Below are 17708 nucleotides of genomic sequence, written 5' to 3'. Positions count from 1 at the left end.
CTGCCGGGATTAGAACCGGCGCCCATATGGGATCCCGGGCGTGCAAGGCCAGGACCTTAACCACTTGTGCCACTGCGCCGGGCCCATGAAACACATTCTTTTTTTTTTTATTTTTTTAAAGATTTATTTTTATTATTTTTTCATTGGAAAGGCGGATATACAGAGAGGAGAGACAGAGAGAAAGATCTTCCTTCCGATGATTCACTCCCCAAGTGAGCACAACAGGCCGATACTATGCCGATCCGAAGCCAGGAGCCTCTTCCGGGTCTCCCATGTGGGTGCAGGTTACCAAAGCTTTGGGCCGTCCTCGACTGCTTTCCCAGGCTACAGGCAGGGAGCTGGAAGGGAAGCGGGGCTGCCGGGATTAGAACCGGCGCCCATATGGGATCCCGGGCGTGCAAGGCGAGGACCTTTAACCACTTGCGACCACCGCGCCGGGCCCGAAACACATTCTTAAAAATGATGATTTTTGGGCCTGGCACAGTAGCCTAGTGGCCAAAGTCCTTGCCTTGCACGCGCTGGGGTCCCATGTGGGTGCAGGTTCTATTCTTGGTGGCCCTGCTTCCCATTCAACTCCCAGTTTGTGGCCAGAGAAAGCAGTTAAGGACGGCCCAAAGACTTAGGACCTGCATAGGAGACCTGAAAGAGACTGGGATCCTGGCTTTGGGTTGGCAGAGCTCCGACCATTGTGGCCACTTAGGGAGTGAATCATCGGATGGAAGATCTTTCTGTCTCTCTTCCTCTCTGTATATCTGACTTCCCAATAAAAATAAATAAATCTTTAAAAATTCCATTTTTATGAAATAAAAAATTGCCAGATTTTAGTATGGCTCTTGAGGAATTCTTGCCTTCTCAAAAATGTATCACAAGCAATAAACCAAAGAGTATTTTTTAACTTTAATTTTTAAAAAATGTTTATTTATTTGGAAGGCAGTTCAGGTGTCTTCCACTTCCTGTTTGACTCCCCAAATGGCCTCAATAATGGGGTAGGCCAGACTGAGTTGGGAGCATGGAACCCCATTGTTTCTCCTGCATAAAATGGCAGGGGTCCAAGCACTTGGGCCATCTCCCACTGTTTGCCCAGGAGTATGAGCAGGGTGCTGGATCTGAAGTGGAGCAATCAGGACTGGAACTGGAGCTCATATGGGATGCTGTTGTTGCAGGCAGCAGCTTAAAGCACCGTGTCACAGTGCCAGCCCTTTTTATTTAATGTTGGTATTGCGAATAGCACTCTACAATTAGGGCAATATCTGCGTCTAAAATCAACCCAGCCTGGAATACAGCTCGGAGAATAAAAGTTTTTAAGAAAATTTCTACTATTCCATCTCAAAGTATATGAACCAAAAATTAGTGTCAAAGGTATTTCTAGTAGTCCCCTGATCTACTGCATGTTTTAGTTGTAGTCACATGTAAATACAGAGCTGTGACCAGTGAAATATCTTGAAACTAAAACCCCTTTAAACACAGAAGCAAACAGAAAGCAACTGAGTAATGCACTATTATAGCAGCAGTTCTAGAAATAATAATGATTGCAGCTGAACAACAAATCATGCCAAACAAGTAAGGTATTGGGGCAACTTGGTCCTTCTGCAAGGTTCCTCATTTTTGGAAAGATCCTAAGTATCCCAAGCATCTGGTCTTAAATCCAAAGGTTAGCACCTCCCAAAAGTCAAAGAATTGGTTCATATCAAGAAATACGCAGACTTAACTCTTTACTCCTGGGTTTGGTTCAGATCTTAACTCATTCCTTTATCTTTCATTTTCAAAGTTCATTTATTCAATAAATATTTATTAAGCTTTCACTCCAATTGCCTAACACAGCACAAGTATAGGGGGTACAAAATAAATAAGAAAACACATATGCTTAGAGTTCATGGGTAGAAGTAAATAGACAGAATACAATATAGCAAGTACTAAAATATAAGCATTGGGCGGCAGGGGCATTGTGGCACATTTGGGTAAACATAGCTTGGTATGCTCACATTCCGGACTGCAGTGTCTGGGATTGAGGGCAGCCTCTTCCTCTGATCCAGCTTCCTGCCAGTGCACCTGAGAGGCAGATATCACCTGAACCATCCACTCAGATTAAGTTTCAGGCTCTGGTGTTGGCCTGGTCCAGTCTCTGCTGCTGCAGGCATTTGCAGCGTGAACAAGAAAGTGAAGATTTTTTTTTCTGTCTTGTTTCTTTCTCTCTGTGTTGCTCTGCCTTTCAAATAATTAAATAAAAACCCTGAGATGGGCAGATGACTGCTGACAAAGAAACTTCTGTAAATCTAAGGAAGGAAATGTTCAATGGGTTTATGTAAGGGTGTGACATACCAAATTTATTTCGGAAAGATCACTTTAGCAACAGGCTACCCAAGGGGTGAAGGAAGGTTTCTGTAAAAATCCAGCAGTGTGAGAGAGGTGTCACAGGCACAGTGACAGCACTCAGCTACTGACAAGTTTGTGGCAGGAAAACTAAGATAGAAATTGTGGTAGGCATCAACAACGCCCAACCAGTCACACTGTGTAACTTCAATAAATTTTCTAGTAATCACATTACAGAAAATAAAGAGGTGGAACTGTAATCATATAATTTCTATTACAAATATATTTCAATATGTGATCAACCAAAAATATTGATGGAAAAATGGGAGGAAGAGTTAGGAGGTCTTGGGCTAAAGATGTGGAATTTGACATATGAGATGTCCATCTACCACTCATTGGATTTCAGTTGGAGGAAGGTGTCTGGGCATCCTGTTTGAATTTGGATGACAAAGTTAGGGAAATCCACCACCCGTTATGCCTCTGCAGATTTGAGGCTCTGCTTCACCAACTTTCACCCAGTTTTCATCCTGTTACCAGGCCTACAAAATGTTCCAGGCTGCTAGCTCCCACGGTTTGCTTGAGCCAATTCTTATAAAATTTATTGAAAATCCAGACCAGAATACATCCTGACATGAGAAACTGGTAGGATTATGGGGCCCTTGAGCAAGCTGCAATCTGCCTAGACTTAAACAGAACAGGAGAAACTTAACAGGGTGAAGGGGGAATCTGAATGGTTTCCTCAGAGGGAATTAAACCGGCATTTCTTCTTAACTGGTAAACTCTCACACAGAGAGGATTTGGGCTTGGGACATTCTCCTCCTTGGTAACATTCCTACCAATCCTAGCTCCAAGGGACAAAGGAAGTCTCAGGCCTCTAACAAGGTTTAAGTACTCCCATGTTCCTATAAGTATTCTAAGGGTTTGTTCCCACTCAACTACCAAGAGTGACCAGCTAACACCTTGAGATCAGCAAGAGGCTCTGACAGAATCTACTTTTGAAAGACATTTGGGAAAAAAAAAAAAGATTCTGAAAGGAGGGGGAATCTTCTACCCTCAACAGGGAGAGTTCTTCACTTACGGAGACACACAGCCTGGACAGGTGCTCCGGAAGTCCACCAGACCTCTTAATTTATGGGTAAATGCCAACCAGGACACTGGCTGGGATGCCTGTGTCCGTCCCGTATCAGAGGGCCTGACTTGGTGCCCAGCTCCTGATGCCAGCTTCCTGTTGATGGTGCAAGTGGGTAGACTGAGCTCTTGACTCAGGGCTTTGGCCAGCATGAGTATTGTTGCTTTGGCCAAACACAGGTATTTGTGGATTAAGCCAGAGAACAGAAATTCCTTCTATTTCAAACAAACAAATAGAAATGGTACCAACTACATGTTTAGTGGCATTTTTGTGATAAACTTTCCCCCTCTACCTCAGTGCTCATACTCCTTTGGACAAACTTGGTTATCCCTTTTAAGAAACTCATACTTAAACTAAAAAAAAAAAAAAGTAAAAAGGAGTCAGAATTTACTGAATCTCATTATGTTGGGGGTACAAAGACAAACAGATTTGATAATAAAGAACTTAATGTGGAGGGGAAGAAAGAAAAGCAAATTTCCATGTAACATGTGGCATGGATTCTGCAAAAAGCCTTCACAGACATGTACCTGCAATTCAGTGGGGAGGAACTGAGGCAACACAAACTTGTGAATTTACACTCACTGGTAGTTAAATCCAAGGGTACAGATGACACTGCCCAGGAAAGTGAGTAGATGGGACCAAATCCTGTGTTCCAAAGAGGAAGTCGAGAGGAGGAAGAGATGGAGCTAGAAAAGGAAAGGTTAGACAGGGGGGAGCCTAGGGAAGAAAAAGCTTCAGGAAAGAAAAAGTATCCAAGTCAGATGAGGACAGGAAAATGTCCCCAGGACTGGATGATCATGAGATATCACCATGGTGGGGAGCGGGGAGGAGAGGACAGAAATCAGATGGCAAAGGCGTTTAAGTGCAACTGGACTGTATATTCTTCTCAGAAGTTTGGCCATAAAAAGTGTGTGATACATGTACCATTTGTGACCTCTCTCTCTCGCTCCACCAGATACATATGCAGAGGGAGAGGTGGGAGAGAGAGAGAGCATACGAGCCTACTGGAGCCTAGGGAAGAACAGAAAGATAGAGACGCTAATAAGCTTTTGCTTTTATTTATTTTTTTAATACTGGAAAAAAATTCAGAATAATTTAATGTTGAAAGAATGGAGAGAACGGAAAGGTTGAAAGTATAAACGATTCACAGATCCTAAAGCAGGAAACTTCACAGTCACTGCTAAGGTGATGAAACTTTCACCATGTTACGTCACCTTTCTTTCCATTCTGTCAAATATATCCTGTTCATGTAACGTGAGTCTCTAAGTGTTTTGCCTCAGCCAACTTGACTTTTTCTCTATTCTGCTTTTAAAAACATTCAATATTATTTTTATTGTAAAGACAAAGAGCTAAAGAGACAGAGAGCGATTTCATCTTTTGCTTTACTCATCTTTTACTTTTGCAACAGCTGAGCTGAAGTCAGGAGCCCAGAACTCAACCAGGGTCTCCCAGGTGGGTGGCAGGCGCCCAAGTACTTGAGCCATCACCTGCTGCCTCCCACGTGTGTATCAGCTGATTGAAAGTAGAGCTGGGATTCAAACCTGGAAAATCTGGTACAAGATGCAGGTTACCTAGGTGGGATCCTAATCTCTGTGCCAGTGCCCGCCCCTTGTGTCCTAATTTTGACTCCTGGAGCAGATTTTGACTGTTGCTGGAAGCATGTCTGCAGAAGTGGATCTCAAGGTGTGATCTAGTGACCAACAGTACCAGTATCACCTGGGAACCATTGGTGATGCAAAATGTCAGGCCCCAACTCAGACCCACCGAATCAAACCTCTTGGCTGTTGTCATCAGCAGTCTGTGTTTTAAATAACAATCTGATAGACACAGGCCTGAGGACCACCGAAAGGGAAATGTGATTCCTGGAAGAGAAGTAACACCTGAGAGGTGACTGCTGCAAGCTGTTGGACCTGTGGAATGGGGAAAATCCTGCAGTATTTTGTTGTATTTCTGGGGACTAAATGTATGTAATTAGGCAGGGTATCATTGCAACATTTAGCTTTCAATGTGTCAGAGCACAACATTTTTTTTAAGATTTATTTGAAAGTCAGAGTTGTAGAGAAAGAGGGAGAAATGAAGAGGAGGAGAGGCAGTGTGGGGTGAGCAACAGAGGTATCTTGCATGTGTTGGTTTACTTCCGAAATGGCTGCAACAGCCAGGGCTGAGCCAGGCTGAAACCAGGAGCCAGGAGCTTTACGCAAGTTTTCCATGTGTGTGCAGGGAGGGGCTCAAGGGGCCATCTTATATTGCTTTTCCATTTCTCCAGCAGGGAGCTGGATCAGAAGTGAAGCAGCCAGGATATGAATCAGCACCCGCATGGAGTACTAGTGTCAGAGATGGTGGCTTTACTTACTATGCCATAATACCAGTTCCTAAGCACAACGTCTTAGACAAAATAAATCATTGCCTTAACCAAGAATTGCATGATTAAAACTCCACTGGTTTTCATTGGCCCATGTTAAGTCATATGACTGGAAGAGTTTTGGGAATCTTCCAGGACAGCAAGTAGTACTGTTTCTGATAAGATAAACCAACAAATAAACAAACAAAAAACAAAACAAAACACAGTGAGTTGTACAGCCATACCTGCAATTCCAAGATGGACTTTCAGGGTCTCTCCACCTTTCCTATCTTCTTGCAGAAACTCAGGCTCACCAGCAATTGGTATAGATGTTGATGTAGATGGAGGTCTGTAAATACACATTACTGAAGATCAAAATTTCAGTAATCGGTGAGTTTGAAAAGTTTAAAATACTGGTGCAGATCAGTTATACAGCCAGGACATAATCTCACCACAATGCTGCCTGAGAATGTTATCCTTTTGAAGTGGAAGTTATAAAAATCAAATACTTGCATCCCTGCCACCGACACGGGAGCCCCAGATTGAGGTCTGGGCTCCTGGCTTTAGGCTGGCTCAGCTATTGCTAATGCAGGCATTAAGGAGTGAAATAGCACGCGGAAGATCTCTCCCAAATGTTTCCATCTCCCTCTCAAATAAAAGTAATAAAATTAACAAAAGATACATAAGAATCTTTTCAGAACTTGTAACAGTGCAGAACAGGCATGAGGCCTCCCTGGAGTGGGGCAGCAGGCTTCACACTCTTTGTCTCTGAGACTGGGACAACAGCACGCCTCATGCTCGAGACTAAGCTCGCTTGTTGGCTCCACTAAACATATGGTTTTATCTTATACCTTCTCTGTAAGGAGCTCACCTCCCCTTGGGAAAATCTCCAGTTTCATTTGTTCAGCTTTGCTTTTTCGGCTGGATTCTGTGGGAGTAGGTGATAGATCTGTTTTTCACTGGTCAAACCAAAGCTCCTATTCCATGTGGAAGCTGGGAAGCCAGGAGGGGCAAATCTGTCAGCTTTCTGTTTGCATCCTCCTACTGACAAATTTCAAATCTCATTGGTTTTCTTTTAAAATTTTTTCCTATTTATCATTTGCTCTCCACACTCACTAACTCCTTAAGCTGTCCTCTACATTTCTCCTCTGACCTGCCCAAGTCATAGCATGCTACAGAGGCTTTTTTTTTTAATTAAAGATTTATTTTTATTATTTTTTTATTGGAAAGGCGGATATACAGAGAGGAGAGACAGAGAGGAAGATCTTCCGTCCGATGATTCACTCCCCAAGTGAGCACAACGGGCCGATACTATGCCCTGACCCGAAGCCAGGAGCCTCTTCTGGGTCTCCCACGCGGGTGCAGGTTCCCAAAGCTTTGGGCCATCCTCGACTGCTTTCCCGGGCCACAAGCAGGGAGCTGGAAGGGAAGTGGGGCTGCCGGGATTAGAACCGGCGCCCATATGGGATCCCGGGCGTGTAAGGCGAGGACCTTTAACCACTTGCGCCACTGCGCCGGGCCCTACAGAGGCTTTTAAACTTTGATGTAATGACATCTCTCTTTTAAAATATTTTATTTATTTGAAAGGCAGAGACAGAAAGAGCAAGAATTAGAGAGAAAGAGAGCACGAGAGATTTTTGTCCATTTACTAGTTCACTCTCCTTAAGTAGCAACTATAGTCAGGGATGGGTCAGGCAGCAGCCAGGAGAATGTGGGTCTCCCACAGGTGTGGCAGGGGCCCAAGCACCTAGACCATCTTCTGCTGCTTTTCCAGTGCATTAGCAGGGAGCTGGATGAGAAGTGGGGTGGTCAGGCTTGAACTGGTACTTCAACATGGCATGAGAGCAGTATAAGCTGTGCCTTAGCATGGTCCCATCACTGTCTCTCTGAAGTATGCCTCAGTGCCTATTACTTTATGTAAAACCCTTCTGTCATTCCTTGAATGTAAAAACACACACACTTAAGTGGGCAAAGTAAGCGGTGGTTTAACAGGCTGTGCCACAACACTGACTCCAATCCTTACCTTTTTAATGCCAGGTCGTTTGCCTGGTCACAGTGCCTCCATCCTTCTACCTCTCAGGTCCACTTTCCAGTCTTCCAGAACTCCCTAGGTCCTCCTCTTCTCCCTGTTGCTCTTCACTAGGCATTACCGCCTTCCATTTGACAGCCTTGTTCACTATCAAGTGGAAAGTGGTAATGGCCAGAGCTTGTCCAAGCTAAAGTAAGGGCCAGGAACTCAATATGGGTGGCAGGGACTCAAGTGTTCAAGTCACATCTGTTGCCTCTTCCTGGTGCGCATTAGCAGTAAGCTGGGACTCCAGTATGGGATACAGGAGTCCAAAGTGGCACTTTTTGGGGGGGAAAGGGGGTTAGTGATCTACCTACCTATGTACCTGTGTATTTGAAAATCAGATTGTAAGAGAAAGACACACAGAGATCTTCCATCTGCTGGCCCACTCCTCAGATGGTTGCAATAGCCAAGGCTGGCTCAGGCAGAAACCTGGAACTCCATCTGGATCTCCATTAAAATGGACTACAGCTGCTCTACTTCTGATTTAGTTCCCTGTGAATGTGTCTGTTTTCTGCAGCACTTCAATATAGAATGCCAGTACTGCTCCAACATGGGATGGGAGCAGCTTACCCTGTTGTGCTTCAACATTAGCTTCCCCAGGTGGCATCTTAATGACTGTGCCAAACATTTGTCCCTACACCAAAAGTTTTAAAATTGGCTTCATCAAGATTCCTTAGGTATGGTTTAGTACTCAACAGGAAAAAAATCTTACAGACTGGAATTCTTAATACATTTCAGCCTAGGATTTTGTGACTAAATATTCTCTCTGGGGCCAGCGTTGTAGGGCAGAGAGGGTAAAGCCACTTCCTGAGAGGTAACATTCTACAGTGACACCAGTTCATATTCAGCCTTTGATCCAGCTCCTGGCTAACGGTCTGGGAAAAGTAGTCGATGATGACCAAATACTGGGGCCCTTGCTGCGCACAGAGGAGACCTGGAAGAAGCTCCTGGTTTTGGCCTGGTCTAGTCCTGACTGCTTCAGCCAGCTGGGGAGTGAGCTAGAAGACAGTCAATCTCTGTCTCGCCTCTCTCTGTAGCTCTTTCAAATCAATAACTTAAAAAACTCGCCCTCCTTTATAATTCAAAAAGCAGAAACAGAAGAGAGAGAGAGAGAACATCCAAGAGGGGGAGAGACTGAGAGCAAATGGAAGAGCAAGCAAGACAGCACTGCTATCCCTGAAATGCCCAGAGGGCTAGGACCAGGCTGCTCTGAAACTGCGAGTTCGAATCCAGTATCTGTACTACACGTAGGTAGCAGAAAACACTCTACAAGTCATTGCACTTGCTACTTCCCAGGGTCTATACTGGCAAGTAGCTGGAATTGGGAACCAGACTCAGGCACTCTGACAGAGCACGCTGGCATCCTAACAAGGGCCCTCACCAGAGCCACTACTGGCTAAATAAAGGAGAGCAATTATCCCTGCTTTCCTTCTGCCCCTCAGTAAGCAAGTATGAGAGTCTCTGTCCCATCTTAACAATAAACTAAACCTGCTCTACTCAATATCCTTTCTTTATTGAGGACCTCATATTTACACTCATTTTATTTGATTATTTTTATTGGAAAGACAGATATACATAGGAGATAACAGAGAGAGATATTTTCCATCCACTTGTTTACTTCTCCCCAAATTGAGCTGATTCAAAGCTGGGAACTAAGAGCTTCTTCCAGGTCTCCCATGTGGGTGCAGGGTTCCAAGGCTTTGGGCCACCCTTTACTGCTTTCCCAGGCCACAAGTAGGGAGCTGGATGGGAAGTAGAGCAGCTGAAAAATGAACTGGCAGATGTAGGGTGAGGAGTTAGCAACTGGGCTATAAGGTGGGCCCTTCTATTCCTTTTAATACATATTTAGCAAAGTTCTTTATATGACTTGTTTATACTCAAAGTTGCTAATATTTTCCAAAATTCCCTTAGCCCACTTGGTAACACCCAGCTGGGTGATAACTGGGGTCTCAAATGCCACATGTTTGCGACCCAAGCTCTCAGCTTGTTCCTCTTGCAATCTGTCTCATGTAAGACAAACACCATTCTTCCAGTTTCCCAGGCCCAAATCTTGGGTTTCTGAAAGTCTCACCTACCTATTTCTGTCCTCGTTCCCTTTGTTGATCTCTCAGATCGTCTACTTCCTATTTTGCAACCCTAAACGGGGTAATTTTACTCCTCTGTTGAAGACCTACATTAACTTTTGTCTCACTGGGACTTTAAGTGGAAGTTATTATGCTAATGGTTTACAAGACTATCTGGCCTCATCTTGTATTATCCTCTTTTTCACTCATTCTGCTGCTAAACATGTCGATCTCCTGGCAGTTAACTTGAACATACCACGAACACTCCCCTCTCGTCCTTTCCCCTTTACTTTGAATGCTCTTTCCCCATATAACTGTACGGCCTGCTTCCCACCTCCTTGGGTCTCTACCCAAATATCATCTTGTCATGGTCATCCCTGACTACTGGACACAAAGCTGCAATATTTCTCTCCATCATGGCCCTGCTACCATCTCTTATTTTTTTCTACAGCATTTATCACTATATTTAGATTTATTTACTTGAAAGGGAGAGTTGGAGACTGAGAGAGGGAGAGACATAAAAGGGGAAAAAAATTCATCCACTGGTTCACTCTGCAAATGGCCACAACAGCTAGGGCTGGGTTAGGCTGAAGCCAAGAGCCTGGGACTCCATCAGAGTCTCTCGTGTGAGTAGCAGGGGCCCAAACACTTCAGCCACCTTCCGTTCCTTTTCCAGGCATTTCAGCAGGGAGCTGGATCAGAAGAACAGCAGTCAGAACTCAAATTAGTGCTCATATGAGATGCTAACTTCACAAGCAGCAGTTTAAGTCACTGTGCCACAAGGCTGGCACCATCAGTACCACATAAATATTATTATATATTCACTTGCTTATTTTCCTCTTACATTTTCTTAAGATACAAGCTCCCAGATGGCAAGGATACGTTTTGTCCATTGCTATTTCTCTAGTAACTAAAATAGAACCCTAATAGGTATTTGTTGAAGAAAGGAATACATTCACAGAAGTCAAATACAAATTTTCAGTTTGTATGATTTCACCCAAACCTGAAGATGGCTTAAATAATTTATAGTGTGGAGGACTCATTTAGTAAAAGGTAAAAGTAACTTAAATGTAGGACAGGTCGGTCTTCCAGTAAAGAAACTAACCCTTCACTGGTATTCACCCACAAACATCATGAAATAGTACTGCAAAACATTTAAAAAACAAATCTACATTATAGTTTCAGATAAATAATCCAATTCTTGGGCATCAACTTACGTTTTAAAACATGGATCACCAGACATCAGCTGCATACTTATTAAAACCTAAACACAAAAATAAGAAATATGATTATATGAAATTTCTTAAAAGCAGAAGCCATGTTCTGCTGATCTATGCTTACATAATACATATTGTGATATTTCTATTTAGAAAGCATTAAATAAAATGATTGCTGAATTGGATTATGCCCAATGTTAAAGAATTCCTTCCTTTAGTTACACAGTCTTGTGTTGCATAATACTGTCTCTGTTAGTGACAGACTGCATACAGGATGGTGCTCCTATAAGACAACTGTCTGGTGACTCTATAGCCATCTCAATTTGTGTCACAATGACAAAAGCACCTAACAGCGTGTTTTCAGGAATGTTTCCTCAAGGAAGCATCATAGCATGGTGGGCAAAGCTGCCACCTGCAATCCCTATATCCTACATGTGTGCTGGTTTGAGTCCCAGCTGCTTCACCTCCAATCTAGCTCCCCACAAATGGCCTGGGAAAGCAGTGGTTAATGATCCATGTTTGGGACCCTGTTGCTCAAGTGGGAGTCTTGGATGTTGCCCCTGGCTCCAGCCTGGTACTGTCCTGGCCATTGGGTCATCAAGCAGTAGACCAGCAAATGGAAGATTTCTCCCTTTCTTCCTGTAACTCTTTGAAATAAGCAAATAGATAATTTTATATATATATATATTATAAACATATAATATATAATATATTTATATATTAAAAAGAATGCATCCTTATTGTTAAATTATGCATAAGTATATGGTAAAAATATTTTTTGAAAGTAAAAACCTTACAGTTGTAAAAGCCAGATTGGAAAAGATGGAATCAAAGAGCAAATGATTCACCTCAGCTGCCTGTGGGTAGGTAGCTGTGCTAATTCAGTTCATTTGCCTTTACTCCCAAGCATGAGTGTCTGATCGCCTGCCTATAACCTGCCACATGCATGTTTCAAGGGGCGCCTACTGGTGGTTTCTAAGAAGAGAAAGCTTCTAGCCTCTGTTTAAAGCCTCCCAAACGCTTTTTGAAATGCATTCCTTACTTGTTGACCACTTTTTAATAAACCACTGTAAGATCTTCTTTCCCCTTTGAATGCCAACATACCCTGCTAGCTTCCTTATCTCTTCTTTCATAGACCCCCTACATTTGGCTTCCAATATGTTAGAAAGCAGATGGAGAGAGAACTCAAAGCTTTTCAGAAACTGTGTAAGGAAGCAGAATAAAGAAATGGGATATTTATTTATGAACTTTTTTTGGATTACTAAGAATCATGGTTTAGGGGGGATTTGCAATTAGCAAACATGCCCCAGAGCAGATGACCCAGGTTTAATACCCACCTCTGGCTCTCAATTCCAGCTTCCTACCAACATAGTGCCTGGGAGGAAACAAGCAGCTGGGTCCTGTCACTTGAAACCTAGATTGAGTGCCTGGCTCCTGCTGTTGGCTTAGCCCAGTTCTGGCCGGTGTAGGCATTTGGGGTGTGAACCAGAGTACTGGAGTGCTGCCTGTCTCAAAAATTAAAATTCATAGTTTTAGATCTCATTAGTTTTTAACCTAATTTTTAACCTTTATTTACTTGTAAAAGACTTAGAGAGATATGCAGAAAGAGGGAGAGAGTGTAGGAGGGAGAAAGTGAAACAGGTAGATAAAGACAGAGAAAGAGAAGGAGAGAATGAATCACTCTTTATCTACTGGTTTATCCCTGAAATGGCTGCAATGGCCAGCACTAGGCCAAGCCAAATCCAGGAACCAGGAACCTTAGGTCTTTTGCATTGATGGCAGGGGCCCCAGTATTTGGGCCATCTTCTGCTGCTTTCCTAGGCACTTTAACAGGGAGATGGATCAGAAGTGGAGCAGTCAGGACCAGAACCAGTGCTATGCTATGGAATGTCAGAGTCACAGGCAGCTTAACCCAATATGCCAGAACAATGTATCAGCCCCTATTTCTTATTTTTTTAAAAAGGATATTTATTTATTTTAAAGAGAGTGACAGAGAAGGAGTGGAATATATATATATATATATATATATATATATAGAGAGAGAGAGAGAGAGAGAGAGAAAGAGAGTTCTTCCATCTGCTGGTTCACTCCTCAAATGGTTGAAATAGCTGGGGCTGGACCAGGCTGAAGCCAGGAGCCAGGAGCTCAGTCCAGGCCTCCCAGTTTGGTAGCAGAAACCCAACCGTTTGACCCATCACGGCTGCCTTCTCTGTGTATGCATTAGTAGAAAGCTGGAGTCAGCAGTTGTAGCCAGGAATCAACTCCAGGCACTCACACTCCAATATAGTATACAGGTGTCTTACCTGTAAGGCTAAATGTCTACCCCACCCATGCTTATTTGAAGGCAGCAACTCTCATTTGTTGCAAAGCAGATCTTGAAATGTGCTTACTTTAAGAATGGAGTTATCCTGTCTTGTATTTTTGGTATCATAGCCTTCCAATAAACAGCGACGGGTGGTATTTCCTGATCCAGCAAACTCTGCCAGGTTTAGATCTGCAAAGCCCAGCTATGAAAAGAAAGAGAATTATATTAATAGAATATCTAGCAGGTGTCTATCAGATTCTCCTTAAAATAAACATTCAGCATATGCCTTAGACAAGTTCAAGTGTATGGAGTTTTTGCCATTTTAATACTAGTCTACTTCATCTGCTTTATATGATTTTTAGATTGGTTCAATTTTCACATAAATATAATACAAATTCTATTCTTAAAGCAAGCAGATTTTTATGTCACAGATTTGATGTGCCGAACACATTCTTTCTATATACATTAAAATATATTACTGCTAGAATAAAAATAATATGATTCAATTCAAAATCATTATGAGTACCAGTAGTACTTACCCCACAATATGGAAACATTAGCAAATCCATCACTATCATTTGCACAAATAAAAGGAAAAATGTCAGATTCTGTCTATTCCAGTTCATGTTCTATGTTGAACTAACCATCTGGAACTGCAGAGAACTTCAGGGAGTTTCAGGTTCTTGAGTTCCCACTCTTCGTGTAAGAACCAGAATGATCTAAGTGACTCACATACTTTATTTACTACAAGCCTCTTTGCCAGCACTGCCTTCCACACGTTTGCCTTGCTGATCATCCTTGAGCTGAATCTCCCTTTATACAACCCACTTTCTCCCTTTCTCACAGCCCTTTCCCATACCAACCCCTTCTGCAGTTACCCAGCAGTTCAGCTCAAACCTATTCCTCCACATTACTATCCACATTACTATTTGGTTCTCATTTTCTGTAGCTACCAAAAGTTACCCTACCATTTTCCTTTGATGTTTCAATGTTTACTTTAATGTTCTCAATTGTTTCCCATTTCCAAGTGGCACAACAAATCAACCTCATTACAACATATTTTGGGGATGAACTAAGTCTACTCCACATAAGTAAGAATACATAGTTTTTTATTGATGACAATAACAAATGAAGAGTGTGAGATTAATTAAGTACATCTCTGTGAATATATAATAAAAATATTACACATTTTAACACTTCTGTGATTTTTAGGTTGCTTGATTTAAAGTTTAAAACACATAGTAGACATAAATAAATGACATTAAAGGGGCTGGGTGTGTAGAACAGTGAATCAAGCTGCCACTTGAGATGTCAGCATCCTTTAAAGGTGCTGCTTTGAGTCCTAGCTGCTCCACTTCCCATCTAGCTCCTTGCTAATACACCTGGGCTCAATACAAGAGGGCTCAAGTGTCCAGATTCCTGCTGTCCACATGGGAGACCAGGATGGAGTTCCAGGCTCCTGGTTTGGCCTGCCAGAGTCCCTGGCTCTTGAGAGTGAACCAGCAGATGAAGGTTTGTCTCTCTCTGACTAGCTGCTTTTCATTTACATAAAATCAGTTGTTGGGGAGAAAAAAAAAAAACAAATAATGGCATCAAAGATGAGGATTTTAACTACAGACCGAAGCAAGATTCTAATAGCTCTTAACTGGTGCAAAAAGGTACGAAGAATAAGAACTTAGGAGTAGTTGAAGCCTCAAATTCAGGTAAGGCAGACACACACAACCTCAAGCTACAATTAACATCTCGATTTCCACACAGATACTCTGGCTTATCACCTCTTTCAAGGGTCAAGGTGGGTCCTGAATGCACCAGGCACTGTTCTAAACAAGGAGAAAGGTGAGAACAAGACATTGGTTTTCCTTCAAGGTTTTGTTTAGATTCCCAGTGAGGTACCTTATGTTCCTTATGAATCTGTCATTGGCATTTACTGACATAACTGACTCAGAAAAATGTCATGTATACATACATACTGGCTGTATCTGTGGCACTTATTAATTCAAAAAATAATCTTCAGCACCTAGATTCCAGGTGATCTTAGGCACTGAAAATGAAGATCCATTCTTACTCTCAAGGTTTAATAAAGAAAGACAGAAAAAAAATCCCTATGATACAGTGTGATAATTGCTATAACAGAAAAGTCATCGATCTAAGAGAAAAGCTCAGCTCTCAGAAATAACTAACCTGAGATTAATGATACATGAGCTGATGGGACAAGAGGAGGCAGAAATATATGCATGGCAGGGAAAACAAGTCACAAGGCAAAGAGGCCAAAATAGCACGAGTTACTTCAGGAAGTTGATGCAGGCAGTGGGCCTGTAGTGTAAGGATGAGAGCCAGAGAGCGAGCAAGGGACACAGCAGATGACATAGCAGAGCTGACCTACAAACCAAAGTGGGTCTTGAATGCTAGGCTATGAGATTTTCATTTTCCTTTAAAGGCAATGAATTGCTTCTGGAGAATGAAAAGCAGGAAGATAATATGGTCATATCTTAATTTCTGAAAGGTTACTTTGGTAGTAATACAGAGGACAGGAGAAGATGAGAAAAGATTCTAAATAGAAGACTACAGCTGTCCATAAGAAATAATGAAGGCATGAACTAGAGGCCCTGGGGAAGGGAGAGAGGCATAGTTTTAAGAAATTTTTATGAGAATTTGTCACCCAAAGCAGACCCTCATCTGCTGAACATTCAATCTTCTGCTGTTCCTTGTTAGCAAAGCCCTGACTTAATCCAGCTGTCTAGTCTCCTTTGTCCTTTCAAGGTGTTCAAGGAAGGCAGCCCAATCTCCAACTCATACTTTAAAAATTGTGTTCTGTCTGTGCTAATCACGGCAAGCCATTCTGATTGTCCACAACTAGGGTAGGAGTAGGCAAAGGTTTTTTTTCTCACTAAATGTTTTGAAAAAGTAATATATGGAGCATGGAGAGGCAGCTAGGGTTTGTCATATGTGAACATATTGAGGAAAACTTAAAAGTGAGAACCTTGTTGTTAACAAGGGGAGCAAGTCAAGGACAAAGTTATCACAAAGAATGGAAGAATAGTAAAAGAGAAGTATATAGATTCTTCTGTGGTGGTTGTTTTGTTCTATACATTAGTTCATTAATTATGGGCAAATATCTCAAATGGTAAAGCTTCTACAGGTCTTTCAATTCCAAAGGCTGACTTCACTGTAAAAGCGGTGAGGTGTTACAGGCTCAGGTACCTTGAACCACTGCTTTCATGCAGGAATTCCAGCGACAGAGGCCACAGCTTGTCTCTTTGTCTAGGTTTAGCTGCAGGAGAAGCAAGATCAGTTGGCATACTGGCTGACTTTCAGTTTTTTTTTTCCCACCATTATGCAGGGAGAGGCAGTATGGAAGGTTCTTTTAGCCATGTTGCCCCCGAAAGGATTAACTATTCAGTGAGTTACTAATCTCGTAGCAGTTCTATCTTACATTCACTTATTTTGTGAGACTAAAGAAAAACCTGTTTGAGGAAAACTTTTTGTAACTTGCGACCAAGAACATCCTGACACAGCAATCAACTAGATTTAAGGGAGATAGGCAGATCTAGGGGTTAAAATTACTGTCTAACGTCCAGGCTCTCAGCTCAGGTGACCTGACTGATGGAGACACAATTCACAGAAACTGGAAATAGGAGTATACGGGTTTCCGGTAGCACAGGCTGAATATCCCTTATCAAAATGCTTAAGACTAGAGATGTTTTGGTATTTTGGAATATTTGCACACACATAGTTATATTAGGGGCTGGATCCAAATCTAAAAAAGAAATTAGTTTCTTGTATACCTTATATTCATGACCTGAGGGTTATTTAATAAATTTGAAATAATTTTGCATATGAAGCAAGATTTATGCGCATTGAGCCACCAGAAAGTGAAGGAGTCTGTATCTCAGGCAATCATATGGACCATCAGTGGTTGTTTCAAATCACTATCATTCCTGACCTTGAGCTTACTTCTACTGATAAACAATCACTTTTTAAAATATTGATTTATTTGAAAGGTAGAGTTACAGAGAAAGAGCAAGACAGAGAGCAATAGACAGAGACTGATAGAGACAAACAGACAGGGAGAGAGACAGCGGGGGAGAGATGGGATCTTGCATCTGCTAACTCCCACGTGAATGACAAGAGAGTACTTGGGCTACATTCTGCTCTTTCCTGGGCACTTCAGAATGCAGCTGGATCAGAAGTGGAATAACCAGGACTTACAATGGCACAAATGGGATAATGGGATGCTGCTTTCATAGATGGTAGTTTAACACTGGGCCCCAG

At 42.3% G+C, this 17708-nt stretch overlaps 1 protein-coding gene across 1 annotated transcript in view; it reads right to left on the bottom strand.

Annotated features, from left to right (window-relative positions):
- FAM102B (family with sequence similarity 102 member B) overlaps window positions 1–17708 on the bottom strand; it is a 65403-nt gene that overhangs the window by 9264 nt on the left and 38431 nt on the right. Inside the window, exons 4-6 of the mRNA XM_040999348.1 lie at window positions 13522–13638; window positions 11132–11178; window positions 6026–6129 (exon numbers count right to left, since the gene is read on the bottom strand). Of these exons, the coding sequence (XP_040855282.1) occupies window positions 6026–6129; window positions 11132–11178; window positions 13522–13638 (268 nt within the window). The remainder of the gene's footprint in view (window positions 1–6025; window positions 6130–11131; window positions 11179–13521; window positions 13639–17708) is intronic.

This window comes from Ochotona curzoniae, unplaced genomic scaffold (assembly GCF_017591425.1).
Source record: "Ochotona curzoniae isolate NIBS_2020 unplaced genomic scaffold, NIBS_Ocur_1.0 scaffold_1037, whole genome shotgun sequence".
NCBI classification, from domain to species: domain Eukaryota; kingdom Metazoa; phylum Chordata; class Mammalia; order Lagomorpha; family Ochotonidae; genus Ochotona; species Ochotona curzoniae.
Note: the sequence above shows the minus strand (reverse complement) of the source record. Positions and strands in the feature narration are given on the sequence as shown.